The 22,321-nt window shown below is 44.5% G+C and overlaps 1 protein-coding gene across 2 annotated transcripts in view; it reads right to left on the reverse strand.

The window, feature by feature from the left end:
* Positions 1–22,321, reverse strand: part of CPT1B (carnitine palmitoyltransferase 1B) — a 75,992-nt gene that overhangs the window by 26,071 nt on the left and 27,600 nt on the right. For both annotated transcript variants that reach the window (XM_063926624.1, XM_063926625.1), the window contains exons 3-11: positions 21,881–22,020; positions 20,230–20,401; positions 18,963–19,064; positions 18,529–18,666; positions 14,782–14,859; positions 13,821–13,928; positions 13,102–13,186; positions 12,556–12,751; positions 1,624–1,809 (exon numbers count right to left, since the gene is read on the reverse strand). In XM_063926624.1, the coding sequence (XP_063782694.1) occupies positions 1,624–1,809; positions 12,556–12,751; positions 13,102–13,186; positions 13,821–13,928; positions 14,782–14,859; positions 18,529–18,666; positions 18,963–19,064; positions 20,230–20,401; positions 21,881–22,020 (1,205 nt within the window). The remainder of the gene's footprint in view (positions 1–1,623; positions 1,810–12,555; positions 12,752–13,101; positions 13,187–13,820; positions 13,929–14,781; positions 14,860–18,528; positions 18,667–18,962; positions 19,065–20,229; positions 20,402–21,880; positions 22,021–22,321) is intronic.

Here is a 22,321-nt window from a genome sequence, read left to right on the forward strand (position 1 = left end):
AAGAGTAGTAGCAATAGGATGCAAGCACATTGATTCAATGGGTGTCATATCTCTAGCAAACATGGAGAGCCCCCCAAAGGAGGAAGCTAAGTTACGGACCACTAGAAAGAACCAATAGTTTCGGTGATACATGTTTCAACATAGAGTTTTCCAAAGTACTTTAACCTAGCCTCAGAATCTTAGTGACCCAGTGTAACAATTCCTGCTGCCAACCATAAGTACGTACTCCAGTTTACGGCAGTTTTATAGTGGCTTTGGCCAAAACCCCATGAAAAAACCCCCCATGAAACACCACAAAACCGCTGTAGTGCATAGGGACCTCGACGGTGGTTCACGAAACTCCATGGAAATCGCTGATTAGTAAATTCAATGGTTTTGTGCCTCCATTTACAGGTGATGTACAGGGTTTCAAATCCCAAACAATACTGCTGCTTAGTAAATTTACCCCATAGATTTAGATGTAAAAGATGTCCTTTGGCATACATGGAAATGTTCAACTTCTCATCTGCATATAGATGCATCTTATCATAGGTGTGCGCAGGGTGGGTGCCTGGTGCGCACAGGCACCCCCTAATTTCTGGCACCCTGATCTCACATGCCTGATGCAGCGATCGCCGAGCATGCTGATTACTGTCCCCTCTGCGCTGCAGCCTGTCAGGACTGCATTACTGACCGGACACCTGGGTTAATCAAGGGTGCCACTGCCCCGGCTTTAAAACTCCCGTCTCCACCTCCATGTACAAAAACAACGTGATGTGATTACGTCATGCTGCTCACACGCCCACCCCTCTCCTTCTATGCTATGCCAACGCCAGCCACTGATGAGGAGCAGCATGCAGCCAGCGTTCCTCTTAGGAAGACAAATTCAATACTGGCAGGCGGTCAGCAGCAGCATTAACACGTCACTCGTTTTTCCAGCAGCAGCAGTACTAGTCTGCGACTGTCAGTGTCAGTAAGTGACTGGCTTGTAAGTAAGCTGCTGCAGCTTGCAGAGGAAAGAGAGGGGAGCCAGACCAGGCTGAGGAGTTGCATTTGTAATTGCAGTGAGTGCCATCAGGGGTGTTTGTTTGGTGCACACCACAACATCTGACAATGTACCTGCTTTATTAGGATTGGTACAAGGGTGGATATTTTATATTGCATTGACCATCAATAGATGGTGCTAGACACGCCCAAAAGGCAGTGCTAGACACACCCCTCCGACGGTGCACCCCCTAATAAAATGTGCTGCGCACGCCTATGCATCTTATGATGCATAAAACCTTAACTACAGCGCTGGGATGCATGTTGCACTTTTGCAAGGCGCATACTTTGCGCATGTCTTGCATAGCTGCCTAATTTATGCTTTGTTAGTAACATTATCAATTGTTACGTGGCAACCAAAACACAGATGCTTGTAGGGCATATCTAATGAGAGTTTCCATACCATTACTTATCTCTACTGAGACATTTAGGACCTTCAACATGCAAGGGGCAACAAGCGACAGATATGTGGACCTCACAATACTACATCAAGTTCTGCAGTGCAACAATTCAGACATACAAATTCACTTGTAAACCAGCAGCCGTGTGTGTAAAAGATAATCCATAAAACACTGTATAATGAGCTGTAATGACAGATACCTGTTGTAGCAGTTTCCATGTAACAGAGACTTGGCATACACACTTAGAGAGTTCTTGTCACCCTCATGGTACCCTCCTGCTTCAGCGTCCAGGCTGACAAAGAAGACTCCCCGTTCAATAGAGCTTAGTGAGACACGATTTGCGCCATGGCTGAAGAAGTTAGCACGAGCCTTAGCCCAGGAGACCCTGCAGAGGCAACAGCATGTATACATGTAACAATGTGAAGATCCTGCATAATACCTTTATAAATTGATCTAACAAACACACACACACACACACACACACACACACACACACACACACACACACACACACACACACACACACACACACACACACACACACACACAAAGGATCTGTAGTAAACCAAATAATTCCTTTCAGTGTACCACAAACTATATTCTGAGGAATTTACCTGTTCAAGCAATAGATTCCTAAGAGCTTTTCTCTGTTACAGAACCAATTCCTTATGCTTTGTAAATACCAAGCCATTCATCTTATATATGCCCCACCACACACACACACACACACACACACACACACACACACACACACACACACACACACACGTACACATACACATACACATACACACACACACACACACACACACACACATCAAAACTTAGTTTTGTAGTTCTCTGAACTTTGTAGACCTAGACTGTGACACTAAAGAATTAAAAGAGAATTCTGCCAAAAAATGTTTTGGGTTAAATTCAATGGGCTTAATCTTATTAGGTGCGAGTTTCTGTTGTATTGGCATGGAAACACCCACAATGGCACCGCAAATCACCCCTCTCACGGCCCTGTCTAAGGCCAGACTCGTGGAATTTTATACACAGCATGCTAACAAAACTCAGCAAGTCTGGATGTACACTAAGTGTGACTCTCCTCTAATAGGACTCACTCCAATAAGCTAAACAACAATACTAAATATTGCTTTTTGTGGTCCATTGTTATTCAAGGCAGGCTGCCCTCTGATATATTTAAGAGTCCTTGTTCTTGCAGGCAGGGCTGCCATCAGAAATTTTGGGGCCTGGGACTGACAAAATAGACAGGGCCCCCCTCAAAAAAAAAAGATTCTGCCACACCGCTCCAGCCCTATGTGATGTCAGACATCGTGACTTTACATATAGGTGGAGCTTTGTAGATCTGCAGGAATGATTCACAGAGTGCTGATGCACAGGGAAGGCTTCTTTTAAGAAGTCCTACCTGCGCATCAGCCCGCTGTTGTTGTGCTGCCTGGTGCATTTCTCCAGTTATCGGCGGTAGGAGCCAGGGGAGGGGGAGGGCCCCCCCCCTCTCTGTAAGGGCCCAGAACTCCAGTCCCCGCAGTGCACCCCAGATGGCTGTCCTGCTTGCAGGCCTTTGTTAAAACAATGTATTGACTATAGACAGCCTATAGTCTCCTCTCTTATTAGACCTTCACTGGCTCCCCTTCCCTTTCAGAATCCATTTCAAGCTTCTCACACTTGCTTACAAAGTCCTCACCCACTCGTCTCCCATCTACATCTCTGATCTTATCTCCCTTTACACTCCCACCCGTCCTTTTCGCTCTGCTAATGCACGACGACTCTCCTGCCTACGGATTACTTCCTCCCACTCATACGTCCTAGATTTTTCACGTGCTGCTCCACTTCTCTGGAATTCCCTATCTCTCCCCCTCAGACTCTCCACCTCTCTACAAAACTTCAAACGGGCTGTTAAGACCCACTTCTTCAACAAACCCAGCCAAATCTCATCCTAACCCTCTGTTCCACGTTCTCTATGTACCCCATCTGTGTCACCCCTGTCTGTCTACCCCTCCCCTTTAGAATGTAAGCTCTCACGAGCAGGGCCCTCTTCCATCATGTGCTTATCCTTTGTCTTACTTTAATAATCTTGAACTATACCACATCCAGCAGTCTTCTCCTGCCACCTGATACTTATTCCAGTGTCAACTGCTGATGTAACTATGTTTATTTACCCTGTACTTGTCCTATACTGTCATCAACTGTAAGTTAGAGATGTGCACCGGAAATTTTTCGGGTTTTGTGTTTTGGTTTTGGGTTCGGTTCCGCGGCCGTGTTTTGGGTTCGAACGCGTTTTGGCAAAACCTCACCGAATTTTTTTTGTCGGATTCGGGTGTGTTTTGGATTCGGGTGTTTTTTTCCAAAAAACCTAAAAAACAGCTTAAATCATAGAATTTGGGGGTCATTTTGATCCCAAAGTATTATTAACCTCAAAAACCATAATTTCCACTCATTTTCAGTCTATTCTGAATACCTCACACCTCACAATATTATTTTTAGTCCTAAAATTTGCACCGAGGTCGCTGGATGACTAAGCTAAGCGACCCTAGTGGCCGACACAAACACCTGGCCCATCTAGGAGTGGCACTGCAGTGTCACGCAGGATGGCCCTTCCAAAAAACACTCCCCAAACAGCACATGACGCAAAGAAAAAAAGAGGTGCAATGAGGTAGCTGTGTGAGTAAGATAAGCGACCCTAGTGGCCGACACAAACACCGGGCCCATCTAGGAGTGGCACTGCAGTGTCACGCAGGATGGCCCTTCCAAAAAACACTCCCCAAACAGCACATGACGCAAAGAAAAAAAGAGGCGCAATGAGGTAGCTGTGTGAGTAAGATAAGCGACCCTAGTGGCCGACACAAACACCGGGCCCATCTAGGAGTGGCACTGCAGTGTCACGCAGGATGGCCCTTCCAAAAAACACTCCCCAAACAGCACATGACGCAAAGAAAAAAAGAGGCGCAATGAGGTAGCTGTGTGAGTAAGATAAGCGACCCTAGTGGCCGACACAAACACCGGGCCCATCTAGGAGTGGCACTGCAGTGTCACGCAGGATGGCCCTTCCAAAAAACACTCCCCAAACAGCACATGACGCAAAGAAAAAAAGAGGCGCAATGAGGTAGCTGTGTGAGTAAGATAAGCGACCCTAGTGGCCGACACAAACACCGGGCCCATCTAGGAGTGGCACTGCAGTGTCACGCAGGATGGCCCTTCCAAAAAACACTCCCCAAACAGCACATGACGCAAATAAAAATGAAAGAAAAAAGAGGTGCAAGATGGAATTGTCCTTGGGCCCTCCCACCCACCCTTATGTTGTATAAACAGGACATGCACACTTTAACCAACCCATCATTTCAGTGACAGGGTCTGCCACACGACTGTGACTGAAATGACGGGTTGGTTTGGACCCCCACCGAAAAAGAAGCAATTAATCTCTCCTTGCACAAACTGGCTCTACAGAGGCAAGATGTCCACCTCATCATCATCCTCCGATATATCACCGTGTACATCCCGCTCCTCACAGATTATCAATTCGTCCCCACTGGAATCCACCATCTCAGCTCCCTGTGTACTTTGTGGAGGCAATTGCTGCTGGTCAATGTCTCCACGGAGGAATTGATTATAATTCATTTTAATGAACATCATCTTCTCCACATTTTCTGGAAGTAACCTCGTACGCCGATTGCTGACAAGGTGAGCGGCGGCACTAAACACTCTTTCGGAGTACACACTTGTGGGAGGGCAACTTAGGTAGAATAAAGCCAGTTTGTGCAAGGGCCTCCAAATTGCCTCTTTTTCCTGCCAGTATAAGTACGGACTGTCTGACGTGCCTACTTGGATGCGGTCACTCATATAATCCTCTACCATTCTTTCAATGGTGACAGAATCATATGCAGTGACAGTAGACGACATGTCCGTAATCGTTGTCAGGTCCTTCAGTCCGGACCAGATGTCAGCATCAGCGTTCCGCTTGACTTGACAATTTTCTCACCAGCAGGTCTTTGAACCCCAGCAGACTTGTGTCTGCCGGAAAGAGAGATCCAAGGTAGGTTTTAAATCTAGGATCGAGCACGGTGGCCAAAATGTAGTGCTCTGATTTCAACAGATTGACCACCCGTGAATCCTTGTTAAGCGAATTAAGGGCTGCATCCACAAGTCCCACATGCCTAGCAGAATCGCTCCCTTTTAGCTCCTCCTTCAATGCCTCCAGCTTCTTCTGCAAAAGCCTGATGAGGGGAATGACCTGACTCAGGCTGGCAGTGTCTGAACTGACTTCACGTGTGGCAAGTTCAAAAGGTTGCAGAACCTTGCACAACGTTGAAATCATTCTCCACTGCGCTTGAGACAGGTACATTCCACCTCCTATATCGTGCTCAATTGTATAGGCTTGAATGGCCTTTTGCTGCTCCTCCAACCTCTGAAGCATATAGAGGGTTGAATTCCACCTCGTTACCACTTCTTGCTTCAGATGATGGCAGGGCAGGTTCAGGCGTTTTTGGTGGTGCTCCAGTTTTCTGTACGTGGTGCCTGTACGCCGAAAGTGTCCCGCAATTCTTCTGGCCACCGACAGCATCTCTTGCACGCCCCTCTCGTTTTTTAAAAAATTCTGCACCACCAAATTCAAGGTATGTGCAAAACATGGGACGTGCTGGAATTTGCCCATATTTAATGCACACACAATATTGCTGGCGTTGTCCGATGCCACAAATCCACAGGAGAGTCCAATTGGGGTAAGCCATTCCGCGATGATCTTCCTCAGTTGCCGTAAGAGGTTTTCAGCTGTGTGCGTATTCTGGAAACCGGTGATACAAAGCGTAGCCTGCCTAGGAAAGAGTTGGCGTTTGCGAGATGCTGCTACTGGTGCCGCCGCTGCTGTTCTTGCGGCGGGAGTCCATACATCTACCCAGTGGGCTGTCACAGTCATATAGTCCTGACCCTGCCCTGCTCCACTTGTCCACATGTCCGTGGTTAAGTGGACATTGGGTACAGCTGCGTTTTTTAGGACACTGGTGACTCTTTTTCTGAGGTCTGTGTACATTTTCGGTATCGCCTGCCTAGAGAAATGGAACCTAGATGGTATTTGGTACCGGGGACACAGTACCTCCAACAAGTCTCTAGTTGGCTCTGCAGTAATGATGGATACCGGAACCACGTTTCTCACCACCCAGGATGCCAAGGCCTCAGTTATCCGCTTTGCAGCAGGATGACTGCTGTGATATTTCATCTTCCTCGCAAAGGACTGTTGGACAGTCAATTGCTTGGTGGAAGTAGTAAAAGTGGTCTTACGAGTACGACTTCCCCTCTGGGATGACCATCGACTCCCAGCAGCAACAACAGCAGCGCCAGCAGCAGTAGGCGTTACACGCAAGGATGCATCGGAGGAATCCCAGGCAGGAGAGGACTCGTCAGAATTGCCAGTGACATGGCCTGCAGGACTATTGGCATTCCTGGGGAAGGAGGAAATTGACACTGAGGGAGTTGGTGGGGTGGTTTGCGTGAGCTTGGTTACAAGAGGAAGGGATTTACTGGTCAGTGGACTGCTTCCGCTGTCGCCCAAAGTTTTTGAACTTGTCACTGACTTATTATGAATGCGCTGCAGGTGACGTATAAGGGAGGATGTTCCGAGGTGGTTAACGTCCTTACCCCTACTTATTACAGCTTGACAAAGGCAACACACGGCTTGACAAATGTTGTCCGCATTTCTGGTGAAATACTTCCACACCGAAGAGCTGATTTTTTTGGTATTTTCACCAGGCATGTCAACGGCCCTATTCCTCCCACGGACAACAGGTGTCTCCCCGGGTGCCTGACTTAAACAAACCACCTCACCATCAGAATCCTCCTTGTCAATTTCCTCCCCAGCGCCAGCAACACCCATATCCTCCTCATCCTGGTGTACTTCAACACTGACATCTTCAATCTGACTATCAGGAACTGGACTGCGGGTGCTCCTTCCAGCACTTGCAGGGGGCGTGCAAATGGTGGAAGGCGCATGCTCTTCACGTCCAGTGTTGGGAAGGTCAGGCATCGCAACCGACACAATTGGAGTCGGACTCTCCTTGTGGATTTGGGATTTCGAAGAACGCACAGTTCTTTGCGGTGCTACTGCTTTTGCCAGCTTGAGTCTTTTCATTTTTCTAGCGAGAGGCTGAGTGCTTCCATCCTCATGTGAAGCTGAACCACTAGCCATGAACATAGGCCAGGGCCTCAGCCGTTCCTTGCCACTCCGTGTGGTAAATGGCATATTGGCAAGTTTACGCTTCTCCTCCGACAATTTTATTTTAGGTTTTGGAGTCCTTTTTTTTACTGATATTTGGTGTTTTGGATTTGACATGCTCTGTACTATGACATTGGGCACCGGCCTTGGCAGACGACGTTGCTGGCATTTCATCGTCTCGGCCATGACTAGTGGCAGCAGCTTCAGCACGAGGTGGAAGTGGATCTTGATCTTTCCCTAATTTTGGAACCTCAACATTTTTGTTCTCCATATTTTAATAGGCACAACTAAAAGGCACCTCAGGTAAACAATGGAGATGGATGGATACTAGTATACTTATGGATGGACTGCCGAGTGCCGACACAGAGGTAGCTACAGCCGTGGACTACCGTACTGTGTCTGCTGCTAATATAGACTGGATGATAATGATATGAAATCAATATATATATGTATATATAATATCACTAGTACTGCAGCCGGACAGGTAGATATATATTTATTAGGTAATGATGACTGATGACGGACCTGCTGGACACTGTCAGCTCAGCAGCACCGCAGACTGCTACAGTAAGCTACTATAGTAGTATGTATCAAGAAGAAAGAAAAAAAAAAAACCACGGGTAGGTGGTATACAATTATGGATGGACTGCCGAGTGCCGACACAGAGGTAGCTACAGCCGTGGACTAACGTACTGTGTCTGCTGCTAATATAGACTGGATGATAATGATATGAAATCAATATATATATGTATATATAATATCACTAGTACTGCAGCCGGACAGGTAGATATATATTTATTAGGTAATGATGACTGATGACGGACCTGCTGGACACTGTCAGCTCAGCAGCACCGCAGACTGCTACAGTAAGCTACTATAGTAGTATGTATCAAGAAGAAAGAAAAAAAAAAACCACGGGTAGGTGGTATACAATTATGGATGGACTGCCGAGTGCCGACACAGAGGTAGCTACAGCCGTGGACTAATGTACTGTGTCTGCTGCTAATATAGACTGGATGATAATGATATGAAATCAATATATATATGTATATATAATATCACTAGTACTGCAGCCGGACAGGTAGATATATATTTATTAGGTAATGATGACTGATGATGGACCTGCTGGACACTGTCAGCTCAGCAGCACCGCAGACTGCTACAGTAAGCTACTATAGTAGTATGTATCAAGAAGAAATAAAAAAAAAAAACACGGGTAGGTGGTATACAATTATGGATGGACTGCCGAGTGCCGACACAGAGGTAGCTACAGCCGTGGACTAACGTACTGTGTCTGCTGCTAATATAGACTGGATGATAATGATATGAAATCAATATATATATGTATATATAATATCACTAGTACTGCAGCCGGACAGGTAGATATATATTTATTAGGTAATGATGACTGATGATGGACCTGCTGGACACTGTCAGCTCAGCAGCACCGCAGACTGCGACAGTAAGCTACTATAGTAGTATGTATCAAGAAGAAAGAAAAAAAAAACCACGGGTAGGTGGTATACAATTATGAAGGGACTGCCGAGTGCCGACACAGAGGTAGCTACAGCCGTGGACTAACGTACTGTGTCTGCTGCTAATATAGACTGGATGATAATGATATGAAATCAATATATATATGTATATATAATATAACTAGTACTGCAGCCGGACAGGTAGATATATATTTATTAGGTAATGATGACTGATGACGGACCTGCTGGACACTGTCAGCTCAGCAGCACCGCAGACTGCTACAGTAAGCTACTATAGTAGTATGTATCAAGAAGAAAGAAAAAAAAAAAACACGGGTAGGTGGTATACAATTATGGATGGACTGCCGAGTGCCGACACAGAGGTAGCTACAGCCGTGGACTAACGTACTGTGTCTGCTGCTAATATAGACTGGATGATAATGATATGAAATCAATATATATATGTATATATAATATCACTAGTACTGCAGCCGGACAGGTAGATATATATTTATTAGGTAATGATGACTGATGACGGACCTGCTGGACACTGTCAGCTCAGCAGCACCGCAGACTGCTACAGTAAGCTACTATAGTAGTATGTATCAAGAAGAAAGAAAAAAAAAAAACCACGGGTAGGTGGTATACAATTATGGATGGACTGCCGAGTGCCGACACAGAGGTAGCTACAGCCGTGGACTAACGTACTGTGTCTGCTGCTAATATAGACTGGATGATAATGATATGAAATCAATATATATATGTATATATAATATCACTAGTACTGCAGCCGGACAGGTAGATATATATTTATTAGGTAATGATGACTGATGACGGACCTGCTGGACACTGTCAGCTCAGCAGCACCGCAGACTGCTACAGTAAGCTACTATAGTAGTATGTATCAAGAAGAAAGAAAAAAAAAAAACCACGGGTAGGTGGTATACAATTATGGATGGACTGCCGAGTGCCGACACAGAGGTAGCTACAGCCGTGGACTAACGTACTGTGTCTGCTGCTAATATAGACTGGATGATAATGATATGAAATCAATATATATATGTATATATAATATCACTAGTATTGCAGCCGGACAGGTAGATATATATTTATTAGGTAATGATGACTGATGACGGACCTGCTGGACACTGTCAGCTCAGCAGCACCGCAGACTGCTACAGTAAGCTACTATAGTAGTATGTATCAAGAAGAAAGAAAGAAAAGAAAAAAAAACACGGGTAGGTGGTATACAATTATAATATTATATATATATTAATTATATACAATTATATATATATATATATTAATTAAACTGGTGGTGATTATTAAACTGGTGGTCAGGTCACTGGTCACACTATCAGCAACTTGCAAGTAGTACTCCTAAGCATACAATCACAATATATATTATACTGGTGTGGCACTCTGGCAGCAAAAGTGTGCACTGTACGTTATATGTAGTATGTACTCCTGAGTCCTGAGTCCTGCTCTCAGACTCTAACTGCTCCCCACTGTCAGTGTCTCCCCCACAAGTCAGATAATACAATACAGTCACACTATCTATCACTTCACTTCAGCAAGTACTAGTAGTAGTAGTACTCCTCCTAATGCTCCCCAAAATTACTACTGTGTCTCTCTCTAGTGAGACTGTCTCACTCTCTTCTCGAATCTCTATAAACGGAGAGGACGCCAGCCACGTCCTCTCCCTATGAATCTCAATGCACGTGTGAAAAATGGCGGCGACGCGCGGCTCCTTATATAGAATCCGAGCCTCGCGAGAATCCGACAGCGTGATGATGACGTTCAGGCGCGCTCGGGTTAACCGAGCAAGGCGGGAAGATCCGAGTCGCTCGGACCCGTGTAAAAAAACATGAAGTTCGGGCGGGTTCGGATTCCGAGGAACCGAACCCGCTCATCTCTACTGTAAGTTGCTGTTTTCCGGTTTGATTATTTATGTACTCTGTAATTGGGCGCTGCGGAACCCTTGTGGCACCATATAAATAAAGGATAATAATAATATAGTCCATTCTCCTTCTCAGAGGATGGGCCTTCACAGCACAGATTCCTATTTAAAAACAGGCAAAACGAACAAGCAGCATTGACATTTTCTCTGTACTAGTCAGATCAGAAGACGTAATAAACTCCAGTTTAGTTATATTAGAATAGGTGTGAGGGCCTTACAATTTGTTTGAGATACAATCGGACTTTGTGGGCCAATTCAACTTGGGCTAGACTGTCATGGCTGGTCCATGTTAAAGCAAAAGATGCTAACACAAGCTGTAACATGCTGCTGGTTCATGCTAAAATGGCTATAATTTATAATATTTATTTTAATTAATTCAAATAGCAACTATTACAAAACTGAAGACAGTTACACATGCTACTTTATGCAACTGGCCTGATTCTGAGTCCAAATGAGGTCAGATCCCATAGATATCTGCCAAGTGCACATGCGCCATAGAAAGCAATCTCAGACTGCACGTGTCCCATGCCTACGCACACAGATGCTGAGTAAGAGAGCAGATGTGCTGAACCGTCCGTTAGAGGATAATGCTAGGCTGTAACTGCGCTGTTACCATTCAGATGCACAGAACATAATCCATCTCATGGGAATGTCACGGAACTGATGTGGGTGTGTAGTTCAACTTCTGTCAATGTTGGGACGCCTGCTTCTGACGGACCTGTTGCATACAGCATGGAGTGGGTTTAATTCCCAATGCTATATATGGAACCAGAATCAGGTCTACTGTAGCCACTCAAGTTCTAACATGTTAGAGCCGGTCACATAAACACATCCCGTTAGGGCCTGCCTTGCTCATTTATCATCCCCAGGGGTGTGCGGGGAGCATGCAGAATAGTGGGTTATTCTGTGGTGCAGGAATGCAGATATCTGTCCAATCCCAGTCAGATTTCCTGCATCAAGGATGGGCCTGGTGCACATGGCAACAGTCGCGACAGCTGCAGTTGTAATCCAGGGCTTGGAGCAGTGCAGACACAAACGCATCCAACTCGGCATGCAGGAGGTAGCGCACATGGTATTTTGGTTCTCTGGAAATGGGTGGAATTGCACCCGCATTACGTGCGACTCAGAATCAGACTCATTGTGTGGTATTCAATTCTTTTCACCCCCTTCCACACCTATTCTGTTTCTGCCCTCGGGGACGTGATATCATCATTTCAGCTGACTACCCCCTGGGGCAACAAGGCACCCAAACCTTTACACAGCTAAACCTGATTACTATGGGCGCAACATGTGCGATAACGGGGATCACTTTAGAAAAGAGATTGGGAGTGATATATCATTTGAATACCGCCCAAAATCTGTTGTATTTAAATATGCAGAAGAAAAATCATAATAATAGTAAAAGATGATGTTTTATATATTATTTTTATATTTCTCTAGCCCTCTGTCCGTCTCTTTCTAATTTACTTCTACTGGGCCTGAGCTCACCGGTCCCCTGCTGTGAGTGCTGCCAGCTTCTCTTCTCCTGGCTGTGCTGGGCTGGTGTCATCCAGAATACGCTGAATCTGTAACTGCAGCTGGCGTGGGCTGAGTAAGGTCCTGTCATCATACAGACATAGCCTGTAGTAACGCCCCTTGTGATACACACACACATGGCGACTCTCAACCAGGTGCTGGAGGTGATCTGTGGGGAAAGACACCGCAACTGTGTTACCATGTGAATTTCTAATTTGTCTCAACATTTTATCCCAATTACAGTATGAACCTTTCTACCCAATGTAATACTCAGGTCTCTTGTATAACACAGGGCTGTAACTATCATAACCACATCAACAGCAGTGAGAAAGTAAAACAAGAGGACCCACCCTTTATTTTTAAGGTATCATCAACATCATTATAATTTCAGTTGATGTTGCATGATCTTAGATACTTAGCCAGTAGGTACAGCTTGGCCAAAACCTTGCAAGTCTTCCACTAACGTTAGCACTGTGTAATGTGTTACATATGTTTCATGCTGTCCCAGTAGTTACCCACCTGTCTCCACTCCTGGAATCCGTGTAGTATTAAACATCCTCTCCATCTGATATGAGCACATGGGGACAATGCCAAGAGCCATGACCTGGTGATGAAGGAGGAACTCAGTAGTTTATTATCAGCAGATAAATATAAAGAGAAAATCACACACTAGTGGTTCCCAAACTGTGTGCCGTGCCCCCTGGGGTGCCTCGGGACACTTGCAGGGGTGCCTCGGGTTGGTGGTCCGGGGCCAATTCAAATTATTTATGGTCAGTGTAATAGGCAAAACCAGTGCTGGTGGCTGTCTATTATAAAGTATGTGGACAAACAGAAGAAAACCCTGTCCCTCACCTCACGCTGAACCTATGGATGACATATAAACACAGTTTACTTCATTTTATATTATTTTCTAAATTTCTCAATCAAAACTTTTGTCCTAGGGGTGCAGTGAAAACATTCGGATACTCTACTGTGCTGGGATTGAAAAAAGTTTGGGAACCACTGTCATACACTTTACAGTATCATTGCAAGTAAATGACATTAGACTTTGGACTTCTGCATACTATTTGAATCTCACTTCAGTGTTTTTTCCCCTGGCTATTCTTCTCACTATTAACTGTACACCATTGGGTAAGGTAATGGCCCAGACAATATATATTTATATTCTCATTAATACTGGCTTGTATTGAGAGTCTAATTAAATATTGCATGGCAAGCTTCATTATGGGTTGACTTACTGGTGGTATTAGACCCCTTTCAAGCTTTCTGCGGTAAAGAAGTATGGCATGAATGGCATTTCCCGCCCGTGCTGCTTGGTTGGTGGATGGGTTTATAGATAGGAAATCCTGTATAGAAAATACAAATGTTAGCAGATTACAGAGCATTACCCCTCATTTAAATATAGTTATTGGTCCCTTGAGTTTTTACAGCCAATAGGAAATTATTGAGAAATAGGTCAACTAAATACATGGGAATAAACTGAATTTATGCTGGATAGATGTTTCTATCTGTCCTGTACAACTCCGTGAGATATAGCGGCTATGGATGGCCCATGTGGTAAGTAGACCAAATATAAGCAGAAAGACTGCTCAAAGCCTCAGCAAGAGTCGCCTAGTGTTGATTGGCATGTTGTGTGTTCTCTGGATCATGTGATCAGGTAGCTTCTACTAAACAATGAGGGACTGCAGTCATTTATTTAGGCACTTATTTTTGTGGACAAATTGGATAAGGAGCCTGTTGCTCAACCTAAACGACTGGTTAAGCCTGGGAATGGGCAGCTTTAGTGCCATGTCTAAGATATGCCATAATGTCATTCACCATTATTGTTACTGTGATAAAAGCACCTTTCCTTTTATGGTGGTTGGCAAAGAGGCTATGCTGGAATGAAATTTGCCCCCATGGGCCTCTTACATTTTTAAAATTTGGAAATTGTGGCACTCCCACTCTGAAGAGCACAGGATGCCATCCCCGTCATCTGCCTGCTAAGCTAAGAGGGGTGGGTGCAATGTCCGGGGGATGCTGCATCCAAGGAGAGGGTGTGCCATCTAGGGTGCTCCCTGAGCCAAATGTGGGTGCAAATGTTTAATCCTACTGCATGAGTGGTGCAAACCATGCAAGACACACTGGCATAGTACTCACTGTGCATCACCCCCTATGTGAACATTTTATACATTCTTCAAAACCCATGAACCATCTCACCATTGCATAGTAGTTGCTGTTCACCATTATTGGTCCTCTGCCTCGCAGGTAAATGTATTCCTCCCACCAGTCACTGACCTGGAGAAATGGATGAAGTGTAGGCAATTATCTGAATAAAGGATATAGTATTTTTTAAGTATACAGTAATCATGTCACTGATTATACTTTATATTGAGAATCTACAACAAATGCCTCTTATAGTACATGTACACTGTGAATGGGAACCTGCCACATGGACCAGCTCATCTCTCAGTGCTGATAAACTGAATGCTACAGTTATCGGAGGCAAACCACATTTCTTAGGCTTCCTATAATCGGTATAAAGACACATACCACCAACAGAACAGCAACCACAGCACAGAAAATTACCTTTCTGACTCTTCGAGCACTTACACAGCTATTATGTTTTATACCTAAACCAGGGCCAAAACTAGGATTTTTGGCACCCCCCTTCCACCCAGCACGTGACTGTGTGTGCGTGTGCGTGTGCGTGTGCGTGTGCGTGTGCGATAGATAGATAGATAGATAGATAGATAGATAGATAGATAGATAGATAGACATACACTGTATATATAGAAAAATAACCTCCATAAGGGCAAAGAGCTGGTAGATTATTATGGGGGGATAGTCAGACATTTGTTTGGGTTGGATGAAGAAAAAAAAAAAAAAAACATACATTGATACATATGTAAAATCACACACCTATACACAAACATACTGTCACACAGCTAAACACATACATGCATACATTCACTCACATATACAGTGCATCCAGAAAGTATTCACAGCGCTTCACTTTTTCCACATTTTGTTATGTTACAGCCTTATTCCAAACTGGAATAAATTCATTTTCCCCTCAAAATTCTACACACAATACCCCATAATGACAATGTGAAAACAATTTTTTTTTAGATTTTTTGCAAATTTATTAAAAATAAAAAACTAAGAAATCACATGTACATAAGTATTCACAGCCTTTGCTCAATACTTTGTTGATGCACCTTTGGCAGCAATTACAGCCTCAAGTCTTTTTGAATATGATGCCACAAGCTTGGTACAACTATCTTTGGCCAGTTTTGCCCATTCCTCTTTGCAGCACCTCTCAAGCTCCATCAGGTTAGATGGGAAGCGTCGGTGCACAGCCATTTTCAGATCTCTCCAGAGATGTTCAATCAGGTTCAAGTCTGGGCTCAGGTTGGGCCACTCAAGGACATTCACAGAGTTGTCCTGAAGCCACTCCTTTGATATCTTGGCTGTGTGCCTAGGGTTGTTGTCCTGCTGAAAGATAAACCGTCGCCCCAGTCTGAGGCCAAGAACGCTCTGGAGCAGGTTTTCATCCAGGATGTCTCTGTACATTGCAGCATTCATCTTTCCCTCTATCCTGACTAGTCTCCCAGTTCCTGCCACTGAAAAACATCCCCACAGCATGATGCTGCCACCACCAAGCTTCACTGTAGGGATGGTATTGGCCTGGTGATGAGTGGTGCCTGGTTTCCTCCAAACATGACGCTTGGCATTCACACCAAAGAATTCAATCTTTGTCTCATCAGAACAGATAATTTTGCTTCTCATGGTCTGAGAGTTCTTTAGGTGCATTTTGGCTAACTCCAGGCGGGCTGCCATGTGCTTTTTACTAAGGAGTGGCTTCCGTCTGGACACTCTACCATACAGGCCTGATTGGTGGATTGCTGCAGAGATGGTTGTCCTTCTGGAAGGTTCTCCTCTCTCCACAGAGGAATGCTGTAGCTCTGACAGAGTGATCATCGGGTTCTTGGTCACCACCCTGACTAGGGCCCTTCTCCCCTGATTGCTCAGTTTAGACGGCCGGCCAGCTCTAGGAAGAGTCCTGGTGGTTCTGAACTTCTTCCATTTACAGATGATGGAGGCCACTGTGCTCATTGGGAACTTCAAAGCAGCAGATATTTTTCTGTACCCTTCCCCAGATTTCTGCCTCGAGATAATCCTGTCTCTGAGGTCTACAGACAATTCCTTTGACCATGCTTGGTTTGTGCTCAGACACGCACTGTCAAGTGTGGGACCTTATATAGACAGGTGTGTGCCTTTTCAAATCATGTCCAATCAACTGCATTTACCACAGGTGGACTCCAATTAAGCTGTAGGAACATCTCAAGGATGATCAGTGGAAACTGGATGCACCTGAGCTAAATTTTGAGCTTCATGGCAAAGGCTGTGAATACTTCTGCACATGTGATTTCATTCTTTTTTATTTTTAATACATTTGCAAAAATCACAAAAAAAAATAATTCATGTTGTGATTATGTGGTATTGTGTGCAGAATTTTGAGAGAAAAAATTAATTTATTCCAGTTTAGAATAAGGCTGTAACATAACAAAATGTGGAAAAAGTGAAGCGCTGTGAATACTTTCCGGATGCACTGTACACATATAGTCACACACCTGTATACATATAGTGATACACAAGCACACATATATGTAGTCACACACCTATTCACATACAGTCACACACATAAACACATATATAGTAGTCACATACATACAGTGCCCCTTCCCAGTGTCACACTCACTATTTAGGGTCTTCTGCTGCTGTATAGTGAGCTCTCTGTCTCTCATGCTACTGGCTGGCCTGGCACAGTACAGTACTGTGTAGCCCCGCCCCCTTCTGGCTGCCTCTTCTTTTCGAGCTCAGCAGTGCACTAAGGTAGTGCACGGCTGCAATGATTGATGTGATTGCAGGGGGGGAGGCTGGGGAGCCAGCTTGTTTCCTGTGTCCCCTCTTAAACCGGCTCTGCTGGGGTGGGCACAACACATGTCTGCATAGAAGAAACTAAAAGTAAACTGCATTTCCCGCAGCAAGGGTTGCTGGGAGCTGTAGTTTATTTTCAGTTTCATCACAGCAATGTGGAATGCACGGCTCGTTAGGTGGTAGAGTCTGCAGCTTGTGCTCCCTCGGCTCTAAGGGACAGCTGTGCATAGGCAGGGGGGTGCTAGGGGTATTAAACTGATCCCCCTCCAATCCGGCACCAAGGTCACATGCCCCCCTAGCCCCCCCTAGTTGCGGCCATGCCTAAACTAGCCACACTTTACAATGTCATAGATAGCAAATATACAAACTGGAATTTCTTAATTTCCAGTATTAAGAAAAATCAGGAGACCGCCAGTCACAATACCAACGCCAGGATCCCGGCATCTGAATATGCCGACCAACAGGGACTATTCACACTCGTGGGTGTCCACGACACCCATAGAGTGGGAATAGAACCTGTGGCGAGCGTAGTGAGCCCACAAGGGTGCTTCATTGTGCTTGCCTTCCACGGCGGCCATCTAAATGCCGGGATCCTGGCATCAGGATGGTGACCGGTGGTCTCCCGACTGCCGATCACACAAACCCAACCAATACAAACAATGATAGATTTGCTGTCCAGGACTAAAACATAGAAATTGTATCATGATTTCTGCAAACTGACCTTTATAGATTAGGTCATGATGATGGAAGAAGATAGATTTCTGTGCACTGGTGATAGTTTGTCAGCAAAATGGGCAAACATGGCAAGGGCCGGTCACTGCATCAGAGCACTGAGTTACAGGATCACTTTGCAATTTGGCCACACACGTGGATGGTCAGGTTGGATGAGACCTGGCTAACCAGTGCTTGGGCCAAGTTTCCTGATCTTGAAAACTTTTACGTATATTTCTACATCTGTGGATGGTTGGATTTAGTGGACCCCTAGTGTCACTAAACATTTCTGATGATATATACTGCACCTACATAATTTGTTGCCCACCAAGACTTGAGATGTAGATATTTCTGTAACTTGCGTCCTAAATCTTTCCGGAACTCCTCAGCCAGACCCTTCATGCGGTTATAATTCTCCTCATCCAACAATGACTGCACTGACTGCAGGTACTGCAATGAAACCATTCATGGTAAGGACAATAAGCAGCATTACAAACACTTGGTTTTGTTCATTCTGTTTCTGATCTATCACCGCATACACATTACAATTTGAGTCTTTTCTTGTATTATTTCTGACCTTTTGATAGTTTAATACATATTACCAGTAGTTCTCAGCATAAACACTTCTGACTAGTCACTGAGTGTCCTTTGTGACATGCAACGCAATCTGCATCTAGCTGCAGCTCCTCATTCTATTTAATCTATTATAAAGGACTTTACTCTGATGACATACACAGCTTCCATACCCTCTCTATTGTGTCCTCTAGTCGTGGCACTGGCAATCTTGGGAGAGACATCTGGAAACTGTAGAGCATCGGCTGCCGACTGGCCATTATCTTCATGCAGCCCTGTGATGGACGGAGACATAGAAAAGAACAAAAATGCATTGTTGGGAGAAAAGGTGTTAGTAAATGGCAGAGATTGGGGGGGACTTTTACTAAGCAGCGATTTTAAAAAATGATTGCTCCTGGATTAAATGGGGCAACAACATTAAATACATTAATATTATTGCCCCTATAAATCCAGCAACCCAAACTGACAAAGACATGGTAGATTTGAAAAGCACCACTTGGTAAATCTACGCCTATGTGTGTGTTACATCATTTTGAATGGAAAATATACTGAAATGATATGAATATAAAGTGCAGCATAATATGTTGGCGCTATATAAAGGATAATAATAGTTTAGTGACTGGGGTAGGACTAAGGTGGACATTCCGAGTTGATCGCGCGTAGCAACTTTTTGCTGCTCGTGCGATCAACTTGATGCCGCCTATGGGGGAGTGTATTTTAGCTTAGCAGGTCTGCGATTGCTTGTGCAGCCCTGCTATGCTAAAAAAGTTTCATGCAAAACAAGACCAGGGTATTAGTTACTTACCCTGTGCGACGGACCCGGCGACGAAGGTCCCAGAATTTACGTCAGACATCCACCCTCCAAACGCCTGGACACGCCTGTGTTCGCCTCACCACGCCTGGAAAACGGTGAATATCTGCCCCGATTCGCCTCTCGCCTGTCCGTCTTCTTGCGATCGCCGCTGTGATCACTTTTCCCGCGGGCGGCGCCGCTTCCCGGCGACAACGCGCTTATGCATTGCATCCGCCGCGCAGCCGCAGTCCCGACCCGTTCACACCGCAGCGAAGAACCACGTGTGAACGAGTCGGAATTACCCACTAAACCAGGTAATTTGTTACGAGTACCAATTATAGTATCAACTATACGAATTAAGAACAAGTTCAGGAAGTGCTAGGTTTCAAGATAATATTAAGGATCAGTATCACAGAGAACGTAAGGAAGTGGCTTTCACAATGTGAACACATTTATTGCAGAATGACAGGGAATGCACATGAATTATGGAGCTACATTGCAGGCTACAGATGGATGTTGGAGTAAGTGCACAATAAGCAACAATTAATATGTTGAGCTCACAGCTCATAAAAAGGTATTGTAACATGGACATGGTGTAAGGCATTCGTCACCTTTATGAGTTACTTCCAACAACAGAACACACTTACCCCCCAAAGCTTGGTTTTCAAACTTCTTTTCCCATGTGGCTCAAACATCCAGCCATGGTATGATAGGAGAGTGCGTAGGATCTGGCGATAAAGCAGGATCCCAGAGACCCAGACTCCTGATGAGAAGACAATAGCACTGACCACAGTGCGAGAAACAGGAGACAGAACAGACCTGGAAACAGATGATGTTATGATGATCTGATGGATAAAGCTCAGAAGAAGCGATTCACAAGCAGCATGTGATATACAAGTGAAGCTTAATAGTTTAGTTATATTATACTTAAGGTTACAAATGGGCAGTAAACATTTAACAATTGACAGTTCCAAATGTAAGGAACTTACATTCACGGAAACGATACAGTGGTTTGGTCACCAATGCATTATTTACATCAGATCAATTATATTAATTTTAAAGATATACAAAGTAGAAGAACCCCAAGCATCACAATATCCCCAACTTAACAATACAATGGTGGTCATTCCGAGTTGTTCGCTCGCTAGCAGTTTTTAGCAGCCGTGCAAACGCTATGCCGCCTCCCACTGGGAGTGTATTTTAGCTTAGCAGAAGTGCGAACGAAAGGATCGCAGAGCGGCTACAAAATAATTTAATGCAGTTTCAGAGTAGCTTCAGACCTACTCAGCGCTTGCGATCACTTCAGACTGTTCAGTTCCTGTTTTGACGTCACGAACACGCCCTGCGTTCGTCCAGCCACGCCTGCGTTTTTCCTGGCACGCCTGCATTTTTCGAACACTCCCTGAAAACAGTCAGTACACACCCAGAAACGCCCTCTTCCTGTCAATCACTCTGCGGCCAGCAGTGCGACTGAAAAGCTTCGCTAGACCTTGTGTGAAACTATATCGGCCGTTGTGAAAGTACGTCGCGCGTGCGCATTGCGCCACATATGCATGCGCAGAAGTGCCGCTTTTTTGCCTGATCGCTGCGCAGCGACCGAAAACAGCTAGCGAACTACTCGGAATGACCACCAATATCCCAACTTAACAATAAAGTAACCTTTTATTTTATAGACCACAAAGAGAAATGATAGCCAGGTAGATAAATTAGTTCATGGCTTTATACAGGTTATAAGTTATAATGAAGACCCAAAGGCATTTAGTACACATCATAAAACAATTTGTGAGTCTCAAGCTGAAATAAACACCCATTTGCATAATAATTATATAACTAATGGTCTCTCTTGCCAGGCTCCCCACCTGCACATCATCCCTCAAAGCATATACGGAGTTCAATCAGGGGTTCTATATCTGCTCAGAATTCGAAAGGCAGTACTGTCCAGAATTTATACCTTTCATGTCCAACAGTACCATTCATCAGAGATCTTCACTCCTGAATAGTAGGGGCCCAGAGAGCCAACCATGTCCCACTATATATACTTTAGCAAGTGTAAGACTGTTAAGTATATATTAGGTAGTTATCCTGTTTACAGTAGCTTTAGTAGCAATATCAAAAAATAATACAATTAATGCAAGTACAGTAATGGTTTTACTGATTTTTTATAGCAAGTATAAAATGTGCCATTGGACAACAACATGATAGTAAATCCGTTTTACATTTTGCAGCACCTAGACAATTGTGCTACTTAAGTACAGCATCTATAGAAAGGAGACACTCTGTTACAGCATGGTCACTTACTTTCCAGGTACAAGGCTGCTGATCTTGGTAATGAGTCCAAGTGACACATCCACCTTTCCATATAGGGAGCCAAGAGTCACAGCTACCACAGCAAACCACGTGGAAGGGCTGGCAGGATATACTCCACTTAGTACTGAGCTCTGCCAGAGACAGCATTAAAGAATCTTTATTCTGAGCTTCCTTCCACTCAATGTGTCCCTTATTTGCAAATTAGAGAAATGTTTGTAGAAACAGTATACTGTAAAGTGAGAGGGGAGAGCTCAAACTACTCAATGTGTTTCCTAAATGAGAACATTACATTAAATAGCTTTTTTTTTTTAAATATAGCAGACCAGGTAGAAAAATAAGATTTTAAACCTACCGGTAAATCTATTTCTCCTAGTCCGTAGAGGATGCTGGGGACTCCGTAAGGACTATGGGGTATAGACGGGCTCCGCAGGA

The sequence above is a fragment of the Pseudophryne corroboree genome, chromosome 6, assembly GCF_028390025.1.
Source record: "Pseudophryne corroboree isolate aPseCor3 chromosome 6, aPseCor3.hap2, whole genome shotgun sequence".
Lineage (NCBI taxonomy): Eukaryota > Metazoa > Chordata > Amphibia > Anura > Myobatrachidae > Pseudophryne > Pseudophryne corroboree.